Raw genomic sequence first — 19562 nt, forward strand, 5'->3', positions numbered from 1 at the left:
TCATTGGCAACAGCAAAGTCTCTCCAATCACAGCGCTGGACCCAAATTTGTGTGAGAACACAAAGGCAGGTTAAACAGTGTCAGAACATATACAACACATGCTGAGAAGTAAGAGTACTGATTAAATATGGCAGAAAACAAGAACGTAGAAGAAAGTAAACACAGAACAAGTGGCTAAAAAAGTATTTCTACTCCTTACTTCTTACCACTGGGCTCTGGTAACCATTTATCTAGTTCAGGTTCATGGTGGGTCTGGAGCTACCTGGAATCACTGGACGCAAGGCAGGAACACACCCTGGAGGGGGTGCCTGTCCTTCACAGGGCGACACACACACTCACACGTTATATTATAAATATGAAGTATTTTGTGTGGGTTTTTATGGTTTAACTGTGATGATATATTTTACTGTAACATTGCTTAATCCATCAGTGAAACGGACCACTCCCAAACCAGCTGGAGCTGGAGTCAGGGGAAGTTAACAGAGAAATCTGAAGGGTGGAGTTGCATGTGGTATTTGCTGTTGAAACAAAATCTGGCAGTGCAGGAGAAAGCGGGATGAGTGGGAGGTGATGGTTGGCAGTGGGATGTGATTTTATTTATTTTATTTACTGGAAACTGAAGGGAGATACATGGTTTTATAACACAGGAATGAGTAGGAAGTGTTTGGAGCATGGTCCTTCATTCAAATGTGTTTTGGTAGTCCATTAAAATGTCAAAACAGCAAATATTTCCCATAAATCTTTATTTTACAGTGCATGAATAGAACACCAGGACAGGGTTTTCTTTTGATCCACTTTAAATCTTCTCTTTTAAATACTTAAATAGAAAAATAATGGAGCGAATTTACAGATCTCTATTCGTTCTTCTGAGAGAGCACTCAACAACATATTTATAAAGGTGCTGTACAATATTTAAACATTTACATCTTCGACTACATGATACAGACCATTACAGACCAGTAGGATTTCACCACCTGATGCGAGACCACACCACTTCCTTCTGCAACATCACTGACAGAAGCGTCTTGAACGTTGCTGATTACTTGGTGCTGGAAACGATATGGCCTTGGTTTCTACGTTGTGTCCGTATTGAACTAAAATTCAGCTGGATGTCCCTGACAGGAAGTGGTGCCAAACCTGACCTGCTGGAATACCACTGTAACACCGGATCGTTTATGATTAACAGATGAATAAAGGGAATGAGCCGGATGATTCACCGTCTGCTCCACATGGCATGGGATGACTGGAATATGTCAAAGCAATCACACATGACCATCGACTACTGTACATCAGCTCATACCCTGAGGTGAATTACAACACACACACACACATTACAACACACGCTAGATGACCACCAGTCCTTTGGTATTGATAGAGCGTGTGTCAGCTACCGTACCATTTTACCTTCCAACATTACAACAATGAACCACCATTTTAATCAGCCCTTAATGGTGCTACACACAGCATGGTCTCATGAACAACAACAATGGGATTATTTATGGAAAAATGTGTAAACAAATCAAAAGACACAGTACCTGCAGTATTCCTATTCTGAGGAGAATTAAAAACCCTCTCAGGGACTGGCATTTAGTTATACTCAATCATTTATAGTTTACAAAGATCTCTGAGACATCTTAACGAGTTTGAAAGAATATCCGAAACATATATTAAATTTTCCCATCTGCTAAAGTGTCTGGTTGCTTACATTGCCTGCATTTGCATTCCTTTTGGAGAGAGAGACATTTGGGAATTCAGTGAAAGAAAATGGAACATCCAAGATCACACAACATTTACAGATACTCCTGCATGTACCATTAGTTCTCGTGATGAGTCAAAAGTAGCTGCTACAAGGTAAATCTACCATGGTGCTTTACTATGTACTTTGGAACTCTACATGTCGTATTCAATGATTTGATATGGCTACATGTCTCTATGCTCATATACACACTGCAATAAGTTACACAGGTTTCATACAAATGGCAAAGAAGATATTAAAGCACAAGTTTCTGGTCTTTTGCAATAATGATTTGTAGGTCAAGGGTAGGGGCGTGTTAAAGTCAGAGAACAGTCTTGATAAAAAGTCCTTGGTAAAGCTAGTTGCTGCTGATAGCGGTTAGCCTCGAGCCTCGTGAGTACAGTTCTTTGTCGGGTCGAAAGACATCCTTGACTGGTGTTTAAAAGGCATGCGACAAAGCAACTGGAGGAATGAGGGTCCTTTTTTGCATGCAGAGATAGGAGACTCTTTAGTGTCGGGGCATCATGACTATAGAACATGTAGAAAAACTCAAACTTGTTTGATATTTTGGCGACTGGTAGGGAGCGATATTCCCTTTCATTGCATATGGATGAAGTGCATTGTGACGGTCAGCAAAGAGTCTGTTTAAAATAATAAATAAATAAAAAGTTTGCGATTGGCACAAAATGAACAGATTTGTCCCTTTTTTTCTCATGGTACTTTGATCAAAAAAATCTGAACTTTTACAAGGGGTAGATGTCCTACTCTAAGCCTCTTCTCTATGAACACTGCTCTCCATATGGATCAGGAAAGAGCAAAAATAGCAGCAAGTCCATTGTAACAGTTTTCTCTAATCATTATATAAAATCAGCAGTAATAAACTTCATGAGGGCACAGAAGCCATGCACATGGTAGAATGTAGGGGTCAGCTTTGTAAACAAGGCAGGGGTGTGAAAGTGGCAGATTAGTGCCATTCCCTTGTAAAAGCAAAGCAAACGAGAACAGTTGCTCAGATGAGGCCGTGTTATATGCACAATGCTAACTGAGTGAAGCGCGCGCTTTAGCTACCCGTAAATATCCCGCATCACCTCTTCACGTGTGAGGATACGTGCAGTGCTCGGTACTTTCCAGAGCTCAGCACCAGTCTGCCCCAGTAAACTGAGAGTGGAGTTGCTGAACGCTGAGCTCATGGTTGAGCTCTCTGGTGCATCGTCCTCACTTTCATTCTGCTCCTCTGTCTGCTGGTATTCTGTGCTATGTACCTGCCCATCCTTCTTCCCCCCCTCGCCTTTTCTCTTCGAATCTCTCTGGAAATCTTTACTCTTTCTCTGCTGACTTCTCTTGTATTCATGTGTATGATGGCCATTGCTCTTCTTTTCTCTTGATCGGTTTGTCTCTCTCTCCTTCTCCTCCCCCTCCTTTCTTCTCATGTTGTTTTTAAGCACCGCCTCTTCTGCTGACCCCACCCCCACTCTCTGTTCTTTTCGCTCTGCTCTCTTGCTGCTCTCATGTTCTCTCTTGTTGTTGCTTTGTCTCTCTGTTGTGTGGTCATCCACCCTCTCACAGTTTCCCTTTAGTTCATTACTTCTAGGCATCCTCTTTGATTCTCTTTCCTCAGAGTCCTTCTTTGTACCACTGATGGTCACAACCTGTCCCTCCTGATTTGATATTTTGGGACTCTTTGTGTGGTCTGCCTGCTTTTTGCTGGATGACCTGTGCCTGCTGGACTCTTTGGAGCTGTGAGAATTGTGAGATTCATCTTTGGTTTTCGGTGGACTGTTAAGCTTCTTGTCACTTGATGTTCTTCTACTTGTCGAGTCAGTGTTGTTCTCTGTAGACTGACTTTTCTTGATGGTTCTTGGCTCTGAGGCAGGTTCCCGAGATTTGGAGCCCCTGTGTTTGTTTATACTTTTGGGGCGAGATGACAGGCTAGTCCTGGAATCTGGGGAAAGAGCGGAGGGTGGGGAGGACTGAGACGGTGAACAGAATGAAAAGACTGAAGCATCAGATGGCTGCGGGCCTGAGAGGAAAACATCACCGGGGGAGCTTAGAGGTGTAGAGACTTTTGGATCTGCTGTTGCAAAGCCTGGAGTCAGAAAAGAAAAAAAAAATCATTTACACAATTTTTCTAAGGCAGAAAAAACACATAATACTGGAGCTGATAAGTATTTAAGGCACAATTTTAATAAGTTTTAAAGGGAGCAGACGTAAAGGTGTATTCCATCAAAATATCATTGTTTGGTATTTTTTCCATTTATTGCCAAGTACATCTTCAACACAACAATGACACAGACATACAGTACTATGCAAAAGTCTAAACCCAATCTTTATTTTCAGGCAAAACAGTGCTAAATAAATACAATGTAAGAACAGGCTTTTTGTCTCCTGAGCACCCCCTACCTGCTGCTTATTGTACTTCGCTTACAGTACTGTCCTGAAATCAAGTGTTACACACCGCCCTCTCTCTCTCTCTCTCTCTCTCTCTCTCTCTCTCTCTCTCTCTCTCTCTCTCTCTCTCTCTCTCTCTCTCTCAGACAGCCCTTGGGGCTTCAGCTGATGTTGAGCCAGGGGAATGTGTGTAATCGAAAAAAATAATGTTGACTACACGATTAAACCCATAAATCACTCATAATACACACTGGAGCATGTTATTACAACCATAAAGTGTAACTTTGTTGGATACTCTAGCCGTTATAACCACAGCAACTGACAGAAATCAGAATCAATGTCTAATGCTAAAAACTAAGCTAATCAAACTAAAGTTAGCAGGCACTACCACTTGCACTCATTCATCACTAATTTTCAAAAACCTGATTATAACACTGTGCTTAACAAAGCTTGTGTTCCACCGACACAAACTGAAACTGAAACAACCGGTGAAATGCACTTATTACTAGAATCAATGTCTAACATGAAAAAAGTGAGCTAATGCTGCTAAAATTAGCAGCAGCAAACCCTGGCTCAGTCCAGTATTAATTATTGTACAACCGCTCATTCTCACTTTCTCTCTTTTTCTCCTCCTTGATCTCTCAAGTGTCCATACAGGGAATACTGAGCTAGGTTCTTCTTGTAGCTAGGTAGCTAACCATCCACCTGTGAGATTTGTACTGTAACGCATTATGCATTTCTTGCTGAGTCCTCTGCCCCGTGATTCAGAAGTTGCTTAGTGCAATAAACCAGCAGAGGACCTGGCGTAGCAGCCACAGAGGCTCTATTCTTCCTAATACAGCTCCTTGGAACATAATCATTTAGAAGCTGTAATTTTAAGATAGAAATACTACATAGTGTTCCTTTAAGTAAAGGCTATTCATATTTCAGTATCGGGGGAAAAAATGTACGTTATAGATTTTGTATATTTCTTATTCTCAACATTGGCTGTTTGAAAGCTACACATCCTTTCAGACCCATATGTTAAGGTAGAGCAAAACACCTGCATGTATTTCAGAATTGAAACAAGTGCAGCTTGCCTTTCTTCTAACTCTCAAAGATGAAAGCTGTGAGTACTGTTCTGAAAACTATAATCTTTTGATATTCCCCTTGCCTCAAGTGGATTATCTATATTTAATCTTCTCAAAAGATATCAGCTGAAATTAAAATGACTTTATTGGTGTTCTGGTTTTGGACTTGGGCGGTACGGTGGTGCAGCGGGTAGTGTCGCAGTCACACAGCCTTGTGATCCTGCCTTATGCCCAGTAATTCCAGGTGGGCTCTGGACCCACCTTAACCCTGAACAGCAGACAATGAATGAATGGTTTTGGACTTTTGCAAAATTACTGTAGTTGCTGCATGATATTGTACATGCCAATCGTATGAACCTATGAGGTTTTACTGTGTAGGAGACCTGAAAGATGTTTTGGTAGATATGAATGTGGAAAAAATACTGATATTTGTGTGGGATACCTCTTTATAACCTTTAGTAAGTTCAGATAGGAGTGAGGCCAAGGGAGGACAAAAGGAACAGAATTACCAAAGTGAGAAAAGATGGCCCAGAAGAAAACAAACTGTTAGTGATGGTGCTCCTGGGGGTAGTAGCACACAGCAGAGGAACTTACACTACCTAGTGAGAAAAGAATGAAAAAAGAGAAAGCAACGAGGAAAGAAAGTTAGTAATCAGAAAATAGCAAATCATGTAACATGGTTAACTTTGGACTAGTACTCCTGTGTGTTTGTGTGTGTGTGTGTGTGTGTGTGTGTGTGTGTGTGTGTGTGTGTGTGTGTGTGTGTGAGAAAGAGAGAGATAGAGAGAGGACAAAAAAAGAGGGAGAAGGATCGAGAAACAGGCAGATAGACACAGATAATGACAGAGTGACAGACTCACTGTTGTCAGATACAAGCCCCTGTCCTGGTCTCAGCAGCAGCAGTACTTTGTTGCCTCCAGCCTGAATCAGTTCAATGGCTCTGGTGTGACTGATCCCCTGTGTGGGCTCCCCATTGATCTCCACTATCTGATCTCCAACCTGCACGCACAACATCACACTGTAGAAAATCTGGAAAGCTGGATGTTTCAAGTCATGTGTGGAGCAAGTGAAAAATGAGTGACATGATTTTTTTTTTCAGTTGGGAGCTCATTATTCTGAAACTTCTGATGAATATATCTCGGTCTACACACCCCAGCACAACTTCTCTCTTTCATTACTTCCATAAAGGTGTCTGAGAATAGTGAAATCTGATTCTGACAAATATCCAAACACACTTGACTGACATGAGAGAGTGAAACAGCATCCGAAATGCATTGACTCCCACCAATGACAGGCAGGCTGAAATAATAATGGACCTTTTTGACATGCTTAGTTTATATAAAAAGTCACGTTAAGCATGATTTACCATATCACATCTCTTTAAATATAAAGCTTTTGTTTTCAAATGAATCCCTGAGTGAAGTTTCCCGATGTTTTCTTTTTTTGGAAATGCTGAGAAAAATAAAACCAGGGTTGTTATTCTCGTCCCACTGCCAAATTTCCATCTGCCAGCAAAGGATATCCAGCAGTTCATTGACCTTCCTGATAGTGTGTTTCACATGGCAATCTGTCATGGTGCAGAAAGAGTTCCTTTTCACACTTTAAATTCTCAATCTTTAAAGCTTTTATACTATGTCTTTTAAAGCTGTGCTTAGTCTTGTTCTTAATCCTTTTCATGCTCGACAGATTCTTCATGAAACCAGATAAAATTATGATCTGTTATAATCATATAAGCAGGTCCATGACTAAACACCTACACAAAGTGTATGAGAGTCTTCAATCACATTTATAATAAAAACAGTATTAAGTGTGAGCTAACTGTGCAGCTCTACTGACCTGAATCCTACCGTCCAGAAGTGCAGGGCCATCCTCAGCCAATCGTAGGATGTATAGCCCCATATTATACTCTGTTCCTCCTCTCAGACTGAAGCCAAAGCCTCGAGGGCCACGCTCTAACTCTACCAAAATACAGCCCTGCAAAACAAAGTTCATACTCTATGCTTCAGTACATTTCATGTGTATGTTGTTGATGACATAAGAACATTAAGGTTTCAAGGATTTATTTTCGGCACCTACCTGTTTGGAGCCTGTAACACACAGTGTTCCTTTCTCACTCATGGGGAGTGTCTTGTATTCTGCCCAGACTAGTTCATCCCTGCACTCCTCCTTGTCCAGATTATACCTGCATATAACAAACACAATGGAACTATTAATATCACACACTGAGTAAAGGTTCAAGAAGTGTGAAGACCTCATTAAACTCTAAACAGAAAGTTTGCTTTCATCATTCAGAGCGGTTTGATGTGGAATCCTCAGTTCTAGAGAAGCCTAGCAAGAAAGATTTGTTTTCAGTTGTGGTGCTAGACATCAGACATCTGAAAAATTTAATCCCCCTGAAAGTTGTCTCTCAAAGAAAAACTGTTCATGAAATGGCTACAAAACACACTGCTTGATGCCAGAGACATTGTTTTATGATAGATTTGAGAAATAATTTTGGTCTAAATGATATTTAATTAAACAAATTCATGGCAGAGGAGTTAATGCAGGCCACTCTAAGGCAACGATTTTGTTCAGATCTATTTCTGTCTTACCATGATGGATATTACATATAAATACACAAACACAGTTTCACTGGTGAACGTATATATGTGCTTATATTTGAACTGGAGACACTGCAACCCCAGGGTCATGTCATCAAATCACCCTGAATGATTCATAACCACCAAAGAAATTGTGTAAGAAGTCTGCAGTTCAGAATGCATTCTGGGTGTCTGATCCAGGTTCTGATAGAGGTTCTAATGAATGGTACCTCTCCTCCTGTGTAGTGGACTTCAGTGTCCTGTGCTGAGGTGCTGGACTCTGTTTGGCTGAACTCGCTCCTGAGGGTGGGCCTTTGTATTCTGAACAGCCAATCAAAACAGATGTATGTGAATAGGAAAGTTAAAATAGTTATTTAAACATAATTCTGCAATATCCCATATATAAACACAAAAATTTAATGTGAGGGGGGAGGGTGATTGTGATCAAAACCTAGTTTTCATGCCAAAATCTTTCAGAAATTACAACACATTTTTCACAGTATATTTATAATTTAATTAGAGCTTGAAAGAGGTTAGTAATTTCAGTTAATTGCCTTTATTGAGTGCTAGGACAGAGAGTAAAGTAAATGATTTTCAGTCAGTTGTCTTTTCTTCCTGGGGTATTGACTATAACTAACCGTCCTCAGGAACCACAGTGAGTGTGACAGTATTGCCGGCGTCTTTGATTAGTTGCACAATGTCGTTGTGAGAAAGCTCTATGATAGACTGGCCATTAACAGCAGAGATACGGTCACCCACGCTCAGCAGACCGCACCGATCAGTTGGACTGCCCTCAATGATACGGCCAATCTTATGAGGGATCACTGGAAACACACACACACACTTTATTTACACTTAAATTTATAGCATTTGGTAGACACACTTATCCAGAGTGACTTGCAGTTGTAATCATGTTACAGTGGGCTAATGCAGTGTTAGAAATCTTACCCAAGGACTCTAATTTGTGTAGTGTGGTGTTCATGCCCAAGCTGGGAATTAGCCCTAGTCTGCTGTGTGGAGGGCAACAGTATTACCCACTACACTCTACCAACTGCTTTCATTTACCGTGACTGTGTTAGAAGAGTACTGTTATAGAAAGTTAGTACTGCACCAAAGGTTGTTAGTTCTGTATCAAGAGCTACACAACTTTCAAAACATTAAAACAGCTGTACTACTTACTCTATGTGACCAAGGGCTGTTTGCTCATATAGCAGTTTCACAAACCATCACAAACAAGGCTCACACAGCCCAATCTTTCACCTGGAGATATCTGTGACAAAGCCTACCTGAGGATAAAACCTCACTGCCTCAATGTGTTCCTACAAGTTGAGAATTGTTTATAACTTGAGAAGTTTGCTGTACTTTTTTTCCTCCTCCATGAATTTGTGCAGAAAACAACAAAACATGTTCTTTCCAAAGCCCTATAGACCTATATTTCTGGGTCCAAAAAGAAAGAAAGTGACCATCACATTGATATGTGCCTCTGAATAATCACTCACAGGCTCCAGACACTGTTGAAGTTGCAGTGAGCACCAGCCCTATTCAATATTCACAGATATGTCTGTGAACAATCCCTATGTTTGTTGCTGTTCTGGCTGATGGTGGCTCATTCCCTTGTCTCTCACTCACTGGATACGGCTCATCAGTGTTTCTCCTAGGGTTCTCATACTACAAGAATCATAAGCAAGAATTTCAAACTTGCCTGAATATACTGAGGTGTCTGCCACAGTCTACACAGTGGAGATACTGCAGACATGCCTCAAAACTGTTCACACTACCCAGTTTTTTCCAAAACTATGTGATTGGAAATAGGGGCTGAAGTCATGTGTAGCCCTTTAGAATCTTGTGTTAGTGAGACGCTTTGTTGTTTACTACCTCCAGGCGGGGGTTTGCTTTTTGAAGTAAGGATGACAAAACCGAAGCCTTCATTATCTTTACGATGGAGTGTAATATCAAATGACTCGTGGTCCAGGACATTTGGCACTTGAATGCGTGGGGGTCTGGGAGAACCATTGACCAGCACAGGAGTCACACTCTGCACCCCATCGTCATCATCAACCACATCTGTGAAGCACACAGGAAACAAATTCTTGACTTCTAATGGAAGTTAATGAAAGACAATGAATTCCAAGTACAGTAGGAGCACAGTAGTATATAATAGTCTTAGGGAGCTCATCAATGACAATTATGGCCATTTAACTGGTCAATAAGCATTAATGTGTTGAAAAACAACAAACAGTTGTATGAACATACTGTAAAAAAAAAAAAAAAAAAAAAAACTGTTGGTATTTAGCCCAGAATATGTTGGTGTTGCTTTGCAAGCAGTCCGTGTTATTCATCTGCTGCCAAAGAGTTGCTTTCATGAAAAGAAAAGAAAACGCAACCTTGTGAATGAATGCTCTAGGACTCTATGACTGTTTGATACACAAAGCTGTTCATTCCAAATTCTAAAACCCACCTCTATAGATGACCTTCCTACGGACAGACAGCAGGACCTGTCCATTGCGGGCAGCGTTGGTCATTAGATCTAGCACTTGCTTATGGGATTTCCCTTTTACCGTGATGCCATCGATGCCCATCAGCTCATCCCCTGCCCACAGACGACCGTCCTTCTCTGCTGCTCCATGGGGTATTATGGCACCTATATAGACCTAGAGGAACATAAAGCATGCACTCAGAGAAAGGGGACTCTGAAAGATGGCCGCTTTATGGATTGCATTAAATAAAACAGTGGAACAGGCTATATTGAAGGTCTATTAATTTATGAAATTATATTAAGTCATTATCCGAAGGTCAGAGGCAAGTGAACAGAGATTAAAACTCACAGGCTGTTCAGGTCCTTCTCCACCAAGCACACGGAAGCCAAATCCTGTCTCCTGATCTCTCTTTATAAACACATCCAGCTCTTTATATAGAGGCTCTGTGGAGAAAGACAGCCATTGGATTTCAAATGCATAAAGATAACAAAATCTATTCAAAGTTATTGTATCAAAGGAATTATTCAAAATATTTTTAGGCTCTTTTGGCTCTGATTTGTGGGGTTTTCTTTTCCCCAGACATGTGTATCCAGTTAATTGTATTATTTGGATGCAACACTGAAAAGCTTCCAAGTTTCACAGAATTGATTTTACATTTGTAGGCAATATATATTTGTGTACAGACCTCTAGAGATTCACATACATCTAATGTAAACTTTATTAAAGAACTTATTCTTTAGCTAGGCTAATTGGTATTCTTGAAAAATGAGAACGGTGTTGCAGTTATGACATACCTCAGATGGGTGTGCAGTTCTGTATTGGACTTATTGTTATTACCCCTTCCTAGTTTACTAAGCTGTTTGGGTTCTTTCAGTACTTTACAGCATGCTTTTAAGTCAACTGTCCAAACCATAGAGTAGAAGAGTGCTGATGTATGTTCTGTCTGACAAATGATTAATTGAACCACTGAACTGAGATTATCTGAAATGCATTATCTGAAATGAAGCAACAGGGCATGGACAAGGGCTTGTTTACAAACACGGATTTGATCTCTAGGCTTATCTATAAATGTTCCATCCACTGAGGCTCCCCCACTGATGGGTTTAGTGCTACATTTACCATGTTTACATGCGCACTATAGTCTAACTTCTTCATTAGAAACTGGGCCAGAACAAGGTGTTTACACACAAAAAAAATCTAGGATAATTACAGTCCTGTTCACATGCAAATCAGCACTGTATTAAATATTATAAAAAATATTTTATTTATAGTTTATTATCTTTCAGTGTACTCTTACATTTAAACTTGACATAATATCAGTTTTTGATTGTTAAACTGTTATGCTTCTTCAGTCAGTTGAATGCTGTCACATATTTATTTTGCTGCTATAAATATATGTCCAAAAATGTGTGAACATTTGTACTATAGACACTGTAGACTGTACACTACAGGAAGTAAGTATATTAATAGGGTTTGTGACATTATTATCAGAAAAGCTGTAAAACAGTTGTTACTGTGTTATTGCATTCATCTACAAGAGCATTACTGAGGTCGTGTACTGAAGTTGCAGACACCCTATGCACCACTTGCCAATGTTTGGCGTGGTTTAAAATGACTTCAGAGTATGTGAATGATCCAGAGCGTCCCATTGTCTGAAATTCTTTTCTGTTGAAATAAGTTGTGTGTGCATAACAAAATGTCTGTTTAATCTCTCAAATAAAAGTTTTGCGCATGTAAATTTAATTAGTTCCTTAAGACTCACGAGTGGGGTCCACTGGGGCTTTGGGTTTGGTGTGGTGGTGGCTGGGGTCTCGTCTAGGGGAACTACAGGGCAATGTGCTTGAGTAATAGGTTAGTGCCTGGGGGGCTCCTACATCATGGCAACGGTCAAGAGTCTCCAGACTGGCGCTCATTTCCTGTCTCTGCAGAGTAAAAGTGGAAAACACAATGATGAAGCAAACAATGTACAACATAGCAGGAACAAAACTTTTAATTTAATAGAAATAAACACCTTTTTAAAGAAGGCACATTAGTCAGTAACCTGTTGTAATTCAGATTTGTTTTGTTTTTGTACATTGTATCTCAGTGTGTGGCCTTTTTAACTAATGCCTTATTGGCCCTTATTTATCAAGCATATTAATGCATGAACACTGACCTTAGAACAGGGCACATATTTATGAAACTGTCATAGTCATTTTGCTTATCTAGGATCTAAAATTATAATAAAATAAAGAAAGAACGTGAGATCAGCCTTTGTGAATCAGGCTCAGATATTTCATCACTTTGTGTTATATTTATTTAGTGTCAAATAGCTTAAAGGGAAAATCTGTTCTCTTATTCCTTTATGTTTAGATGTTCAGTATCTTCGAAGGTGGAACGGTATATGTTTGAGGGGAAAAATGACTCTACTTGGCTGATGTTTAACTGGTTTGTAAGTTTTTATTCACTGTTTAAATTACTACAGAAACCCATTTATTGCTTCAGTTATTTCGTTTTTCTGTTTAGTTTCATGGAGTTAGCGCTCTCCCGAATTTTGAGTCATTTCCACTTCAGCAAAAATAATATAATATTACCTGTATAATGCAGGAATAGAACAATATCCTCATCTCGGTTTGTGCTTTTCAATATTTGGAGGTCTTTAAAAACCATATAGAGAGAAAGCCTGGCAATCCCAAATGAGACACTTTGTTTTTTTTCCCCATTTATAGACATTGGGGCTTCATAAGCGGGAGAACAGATTCAAGCATGCAAAAAACCTGGAGCGCAGCATATGGTTAAGAATTTATTAATCTTGTTAATGTCGTTTTAAGCCTCTTTCACACATGCACGGCGATCCAGAACGTTTTTGGATTTTACCCCAAGGAGCTGTATGTGTGAATGCAAATGTCCAAAACATTTGGACCAGATATTACCCAGAATATATTCTACTAGTCCCCTAGTACAAATGGTAATGTCTGAGTGGGCAAAGTGAATAGAGCCACTATAGTTCCAGAGCATCAGGCTATGGCCTTTAGAACCCACTACACAGGCCCTACCCCATGCCCATGCTCATGCAGAACACATCCAGCTGTGAGACCATGTCTGATACTTGATTACTTTGAGTCGTTTGATAAATATAAGGCCTGCCTATAGAAACACTCTGCATTTTGACAATTACAGCCTTGTGATCAAAAACTCTTTTCATACTCACAGGTCTGAGACTCTTTACTGGAGAAGTCTGACCTAAAGGCAGAAATGAAAAGAAGATGGAGCTGAAGATGAAACAAAAAGATGACAGTGTCTGCAATGTTTCCAGATTTATCATAAAAAGAAAAGTATCTCTCAGGAAAAAAAATAGATTTTTTAATCTCATATTTATATTTATTATTTATTTAAATGCATTTCTTAAGAAATGTGGGGCATCTTCTCATACTCAAACAAACAGGAGAGAACCGAGCAGCAGTCTGAGGGAGCTGAGTTGAAGGACATGTATCATCTAAGAGATATTAAAGATGGATAGACGAAATGCACATAAAAGAGAGAGGAAGATGGGGAGGGGGGGCAGGGGGGGGGGTTAGGGAAGGCTCGAGAGAGCAGAGCCATGCATAAAATCCTAATGACCAGAGCCACAGTTCCATCTGTCAACGTAACACCCACACAGAACCAAGCCCAACCCCACCATCCCCAAGCCTGATTGGGGTGACAGTCACTCAAGATAAGATGGAACACATTTCTTCTCTCTCTCTCTCTCTCTCTCTCTCTCTCTCTCTCTCATACACCAAGGGAATTAACTGTCCCTTAACTCACACTGCTTTCTCCTCTTTATCTCTCTCTTCCTTTGTCCTTTGTGTCCTTCTGTCTCATTTCTTTGTACTTTCTCTGTTATCCTTTATCTTCCTTTTTCTCTTTTCGTTTTCTCTTTCACTCTTCTTGCTCTACTCTACCTTTCCTATAACTCTTCCTCTCTTTAGCTCTCTCTATACTTTCCCTCCCTCCCGCTCCTGAACCCAATTAGCCCACTACGAGCTGTTCTCATGGACTTGCCGTAATCCTGTGCTGATCAAAGCACATGTGGCTAAAAAGCACATGAGTCTTGCGAGTGGCTAAAGATAATATGGGTCCCCCTGAGGGAACACCCAGTAAAAGCTGGTTAGCAGTGCAGTGGTGCATCCTACAGCTGGGATTTAGGTTCAAGTCCCAGCTGTGCCATGTGTCGCCCCTGGCTTGGTGTCCCTCAGGATGTAATTGGATGAGAATTTATAAGAAAGGAAGGCCCAGCACATTCCCTTATTTCCTGTCGCTATGCAACATGCCGGCCAGTCAGTCTGCATGGTTGCACTGCAGTACTGTAGTTTTTATGGAGCAGAAGAATACAAAGTTGGCTTGCGCCATAAACAGAAGTACAGTGGTTTAGGTAAATGCACTGATATGGGAGCCATGAAGGAAATGGCTCCCTAATCCCTCATTAGTATTGTGCTATACAGTGAGGCTCTATATGTTTCATTAAGTAGTGCTAGAAACGCAAGTGAATTTGAACACTTCCACTGTGCGTTGCTTAGTAACAAAGAGACTCGCAATGAATTTTGGTCCACGTTCAGCTCCTGTAGTGAGTTACGATATTTACTATAAATAAAGAGTGCATTGTGTGAGATTGTAGTGCCCTCAGAATAACTCATGAATGTGAGTTACGAATCGGACACTCAGAGAAAAATGGCCGACATACAATTACTGCCTAAAAAGTAAATAGGGAGCCATTTCAGACACATCCAAACTTTACAACATCTATGACGTAGCCTTCCCATAACCCTGAATGAGAAAACCCACAAAAGGATAAACCTTTCCATAAACGCATTCACTGCAAAGATTTCCATCTCTCAGATTGTGTCTTCCTTTGTTTTTCTTTCCCTCTTATTTTATCCCTCTCCCTATTCTTACCTTCACCCTCCCTCTCTCTTCCTCTGAATAGTAACTCAGTTAAATGTGAGAAGATTCTTCATTAAAGAAAGCTATGAGGAAGCATGCATCATTGAAGGTGAAGAAACTAGCAGGACTCCCCACCCCTTACCTCCTCTCAAAACCAGCAGGTTAACCTCACTCCCCACAGGCAGTTCCTTAAGTATGTCCACCACCTGTGCGTGGCTCAGCGTCTGTACATTCTGTCGGTTGATCTCCTTTATGACATCTCCCTTTAGCAGGCCGCGGCACCACTGGGCATCCAGAATCATCTTCACCTTCTGACCCAGTGGGCAGTCTGCGATGGCGAAGCCAAACCCGCCAGGCCCTTTCACCAAAGGGACGCTTACTAGCTCTGGCTGCAACATGCCCCCTTCAGGCCTGTCATTGGCCCCGCCAGGCAGAGCAGCCACCACGGGCCGACCACTGGAGTCTGTGGTGACATAGTGCAGCTCCTGAGATGAGCCATGAAGAGCCTCTCCCTTTACCAGCAGTGGCTGTCCATTAATGAGTGGCACTGCTGTCACTACCTCGCCCACTGAAGGAGGAGGTGGAGGGGGAGGAGGAGGAAGATCCTCACTGTCCGCCTCAACGTCCGGAGGCAGTGAGTAACCGCGACACAGGACCATGTCCACATACTGGTTGATGGGAATGCACTGGAACATCTGCACTACGTCAGCATGGGTTTTACCCAAGACAAGCATGCCATTGATCTCCACGATTACATCACCTGAGAAAAAGACACAGGCAGTGCTTCAGAAAAGTCAATTTGTAATAAAGTAAACCAATGCCTTTGCCAACAAATGTATCGCATTTCCAGGTAATGTCAAATGCATTTAGTCTACCAAGACATGTTTAGTTTTGAACTGATGTTATGAAGCAGAGCTAGCAAATAATGAAAGTATAGAGCCACTAAACAAACTATATTTCTAACCAACCATTTTTTAAGCATTAAAGTTTGTGCAAATATAGATAGATATAGATATAATTTGCTTGCATTTTTTGTCAATTATTGTAATTACCATTTTTTAATTATCAAATTTTTTTGTGGATTTTTAGTTTGCTACATCATTTGAACATGGCAGCTTTCCTTGACATTATGTGAAAATTTCATTATGAATGAAACAGTAGAAATTATCCAAAATTAATTATAAAATAAAATCTTTTTACACTGACTTGCATTGAATGTCAAGAAGGTTTTTTCTTTCTCCTTTAAAGTTACTATTTTGGGGGAAATATATATAAAAGGTACATTAGGTGTATAAATAAGTTTCAGTGCTTTTTAAGTAGTTTAACTAAAGCAAGTCACTGCATTCATTATGGTGGTGCAGCAGGTAGTGTCGCAGTCAGATAGCTCCAGGGACCTGGAGGTTGTGGGTTCAAGTCCTAGTCCGGGTGACTGTCTGTGAGGAGTTTGGTGTGTTCTCCCCGTGACCGCGTGGGTTTCCTCCGGGTGCTCCGGTTTCCTCCCATGGTCAAAAACACACTTTGGTAGGTGAATTGGCGACTCAAAAATGTCCGTAGGTGTGAGCGAACGTGTCACCCTGTGAAGGACTGGCGCTCCCTCCAGGGTGTGTTCCTGCCTTGTGCCCAGTGATTCCGGGTAGGCTCCGGACCCACCGCGACCCTGAACTAGATAAACAGTTACAGACAATGAACGAATGAATGAATGCATTCATTATGCATTCCATGCAGGAAAAACTATTACAAAAACAATCAATTTGTTTTGTTCTTCTAGAAAATATTGTATCCAAACATATGTGTGAGTTTGGGTTTAGGTGATTCAAAGTTAGTGATTTCGATGTTAGTATTTGTGAGCGTATCATATTAATACACAATATTTATGTTTATTCTTAAATAAAATGACAGTGGCCAGCTTTAATACTACACAAATGTTGCAATAAAATGACTAAATATTGAGAAAATGTTCTAATTATATTATATATTATATGATACACAAAACAAAAGCTTATTTATACACCTAATACATATTTAAATAAATTGTCATACTATTTAGGCTAAACCTGCTGTTCATTACATGGAGGATACAATACATGGACATATATTTTTGAGCTCACTCAAAGCTTTAAATTCACTTTAAAAGACATGTGTCTCATGTGTCTGAGAACCTGTTAGCATCAAACAAATACAAAATTTTGGATGTCCTCCATTTGCACTCTCTGTCGCACATAGCTTGTCTGAAAATAAATATCCTCTCTCCACTGCTTTAGATGCTGTATGCTAAAAGCTTAACTCTGGCCAGTGAAGCAGAGGCTCTTAATCCAAGTGCTGCGATGGGAATGAGCTCCTGTGTTCTGCTATTAGTACTGATCCTCAAAATAAAGCAAACGAGCAAATGAGGCATCAGGATGGCATTGAAGCCTTCTAATATATATCCTACATGGCGAAGGTGTTTCTCACTCACCGGAGGCCATCTTGTTGTCTTGTGCAGCAGGTCCGTCCGGGAGAACATTCTTCACCTGAAGAAACTCATCAGGCCGGTCTCCACCGATGATTGTGAAGCCAAAACCTTGAGTGCTTTTCCTCAGGGCTGTGTGATACAGCTCCCCCTTCAGCAGGGTAGGGTCCCGTGTGAAGCCTGGGGTACCCCCATCACCAACTAAAGAGAGTGAGAGAGTTGTGCAATTTAAAAATAGGGGAAAAAGCCGAAGGACAAATTAACCAAGTACACTGTAAATTTCTTGACTTGCATGTAGAATATTATAAAACATTAAATTGGTAGACTATATGTGCATAATAATAAAGCTCTCAACAGAGAGAGAGAGAGAGAGAGAGAGAGAGAGAGAGTGAGAGAGAGAAAGAGAAAGAGACAGCACGAGTGTATAAGAGAGAGAGAGTTAAGCATACATCTGCGCTTTCTACTTGCTATGTTTTCTGGCATGATGATGGAGGACAAGCTCACAATTAAACTGAGAGAGAGACTCAGAGAGAGAGAGAGAGAGAGAGAGAGAGAGAGAGCATAGATCATTCATAGAGTCCCTGTCTGATTATGGTGGCATATTATTTATGCTTGACAGACACATAAACAAACAAAAAATGCATTTCATCTAGTTGTGGTAATGAACAAATCCATTATAATGCATCTCTGCATGACACTGCAAATGAGAACACACATTACCAACAACCACACAGACCCAAACAACAAGCCACATCCCAAACCCTGTAATTTCTCCATCACTACAGATGGTGCTTCTTAGAATCCTGTGTTAACTGATGGAAAATTCTGAACCTTCAGCAACAGTTAAGGTGTAAATTTCAGGGTTCAGGTGTAAATTCGTAGTGAAAAACACACATATAGATACAGACCAGCTCCGCTAACCATCCACTCTGGTATTCCCTTTGCCACCTTTGAAGTAGCAGAGGTCAGTTTTTGTGCCTAAGACTGCAAGTGTAGTCAGATCACATAAGAGAGAAATAATGTATAGACAATGAAAATTATGCACTCCTGCATTGGTGATAGGAGCTCATGTTGAATCAAAGTGTATAAGGTTGTGAGTGTAAGTGTGTGTGTGTGTGTGTGTGTGTGTGTGTGTATAAAAGAACTGGAATGCTGCTGTTTTAATGACAGTTGTAAAAAGAGCTGAAGCTTTCAAACACTGTTTCAAGAAATAAAAAATTTCTCTCTCTCTCTTTCACTCTCCACACATTTCCCCAAGCTGCATTGAGAGTGACGCTGTTTGTATGGTTAAAAATGCAGAAGGAGACAACAACAGCTGGTCACACACCATTTTTAACTTTACGAAATGCCCTTCAGTGAAGGGCATTTCGTAAAGTGTTGTTGTATGGTAATATATGATAATGATTTTAAATCTTTCGGTTGATAATAATAATAGATAATTAACACCTTGTTATGAGTAATCCTGATACCTAATAATCATTGTTTTATTGTTTGGCTTTTCTATATTTGCATTTTAAGTTCACATTATAATTCATATGTGAAAAAAGTTGCAACAGATGTTTCATTTGAATGGGGAAAACAACTGCTCAGTGGAGCTAAAAACTAAAAAAAAAAAATACTGCTTGACAAGGACAATGAATTATTACTAAATCCTGTGTGCCATAATTGTGTGTGTGTGTGTGTGTTTTCTTTTCTCAGAATGGATATGGGTGGTTGGCCAAATCAAAATCCATATGGATCAACAGCTTCTATATTGGAGAAGCATGTTTTTCATTGGACACTGAAGATATGGCATATTTGTAAAGGATAATAATATTCTCAGGAATGTTAAATCATATGAAAATGTTCCATATGTCTCTGTGTTAAGCTGTGAAATGGGCTGGGTTCTGTTCTAGCACGGCCATGGAAACCAGATGTAAACGGAAAACTAAGTCTCTTTCACTCAACCATTGAATGGAAAAC

The 19562-nt window shown here is 40.3% G+C and overlaps 1 protein-coding gene across 4 annotated transcripts in view; it reads right to left on the reverse strand.

The window, feature by feature from the left end:
- Nucleotides 1-736: 736 nt before the first annotated feature.
- The window catches only part of LOC136691560 (membrane-associated guanylate kinase, WW and PDZ domain-containing protein 3), a 112521-nt gene continuing 93695 nt past the window's right edge, over nt 737-19562 (reverse strand). Inside the window, exons 9-22 of one of the 4 annotated variants that reach the window (XM_066664134.1) lie at nt 17607-17801; nt 15294-15911; nt 13440-13471; nt 12012-12171; nt 10598-10692; nt 10231-10423; nt 9648-9836; nt 8411-8596; nt 8003-8093; nt 7270-7375; nt 7030-7167; nt 6054-6192; nt 5703-5792; nt 3714-3821 (exon numbers count right to left, since the gene is read on the reverse strand). In XM_066664134.1, the coding sequence (XP_066520231.1) occupies nt 5740-5792; nt 6054-6192; nt 7030-7167; nt 7270-7375; nt 8003-8093; nt 8411-8596; nt 9648-9836; nt 10231-10423; nt 10598-10692; nt 12012-12171; nt 13440-13471; nt 15294-15911; nt 17607-17801 (2195 nt within the window). In that variant the 3' untranslated portion in view covers nt 3714-3821; nt 5703-5739. Of the gene's footprint in view, nt 3822-4225; nt 5793-6053; nt 6193-7029; nt 7168-7269; nt 7376-8002; nt 8094-8410; nt 8597-9647; nt 9837-10230; nt 10424-10597; nt 10693-12011; nt 12172-13439; nt 13472-15293; nt 15912-17606; nt 17802-19562 lie in introns of those variants that run through there. The other 3 variants (XM_066664131.1, XM_066664133.1, XM_066664132.1) reach the window with 3 other exon arrangements.

The sequence above is a fragment of the Hoplias malabaricus genome, chromosome 3, assembly GCF_029633855.1.
Source record: "Hoplias malabaricus isolate fHopMal1 chromosome 3, fHopMal1.hap1, whole genome shotgun sequence".
Classification (NCBI taxonomy): domain Eukaryota; kingdom Metazoa; phylum Chordata; class Actinopteri; order Characiformes; family Erythrinidae; genus Hoplias; species Hoplias malabaricus.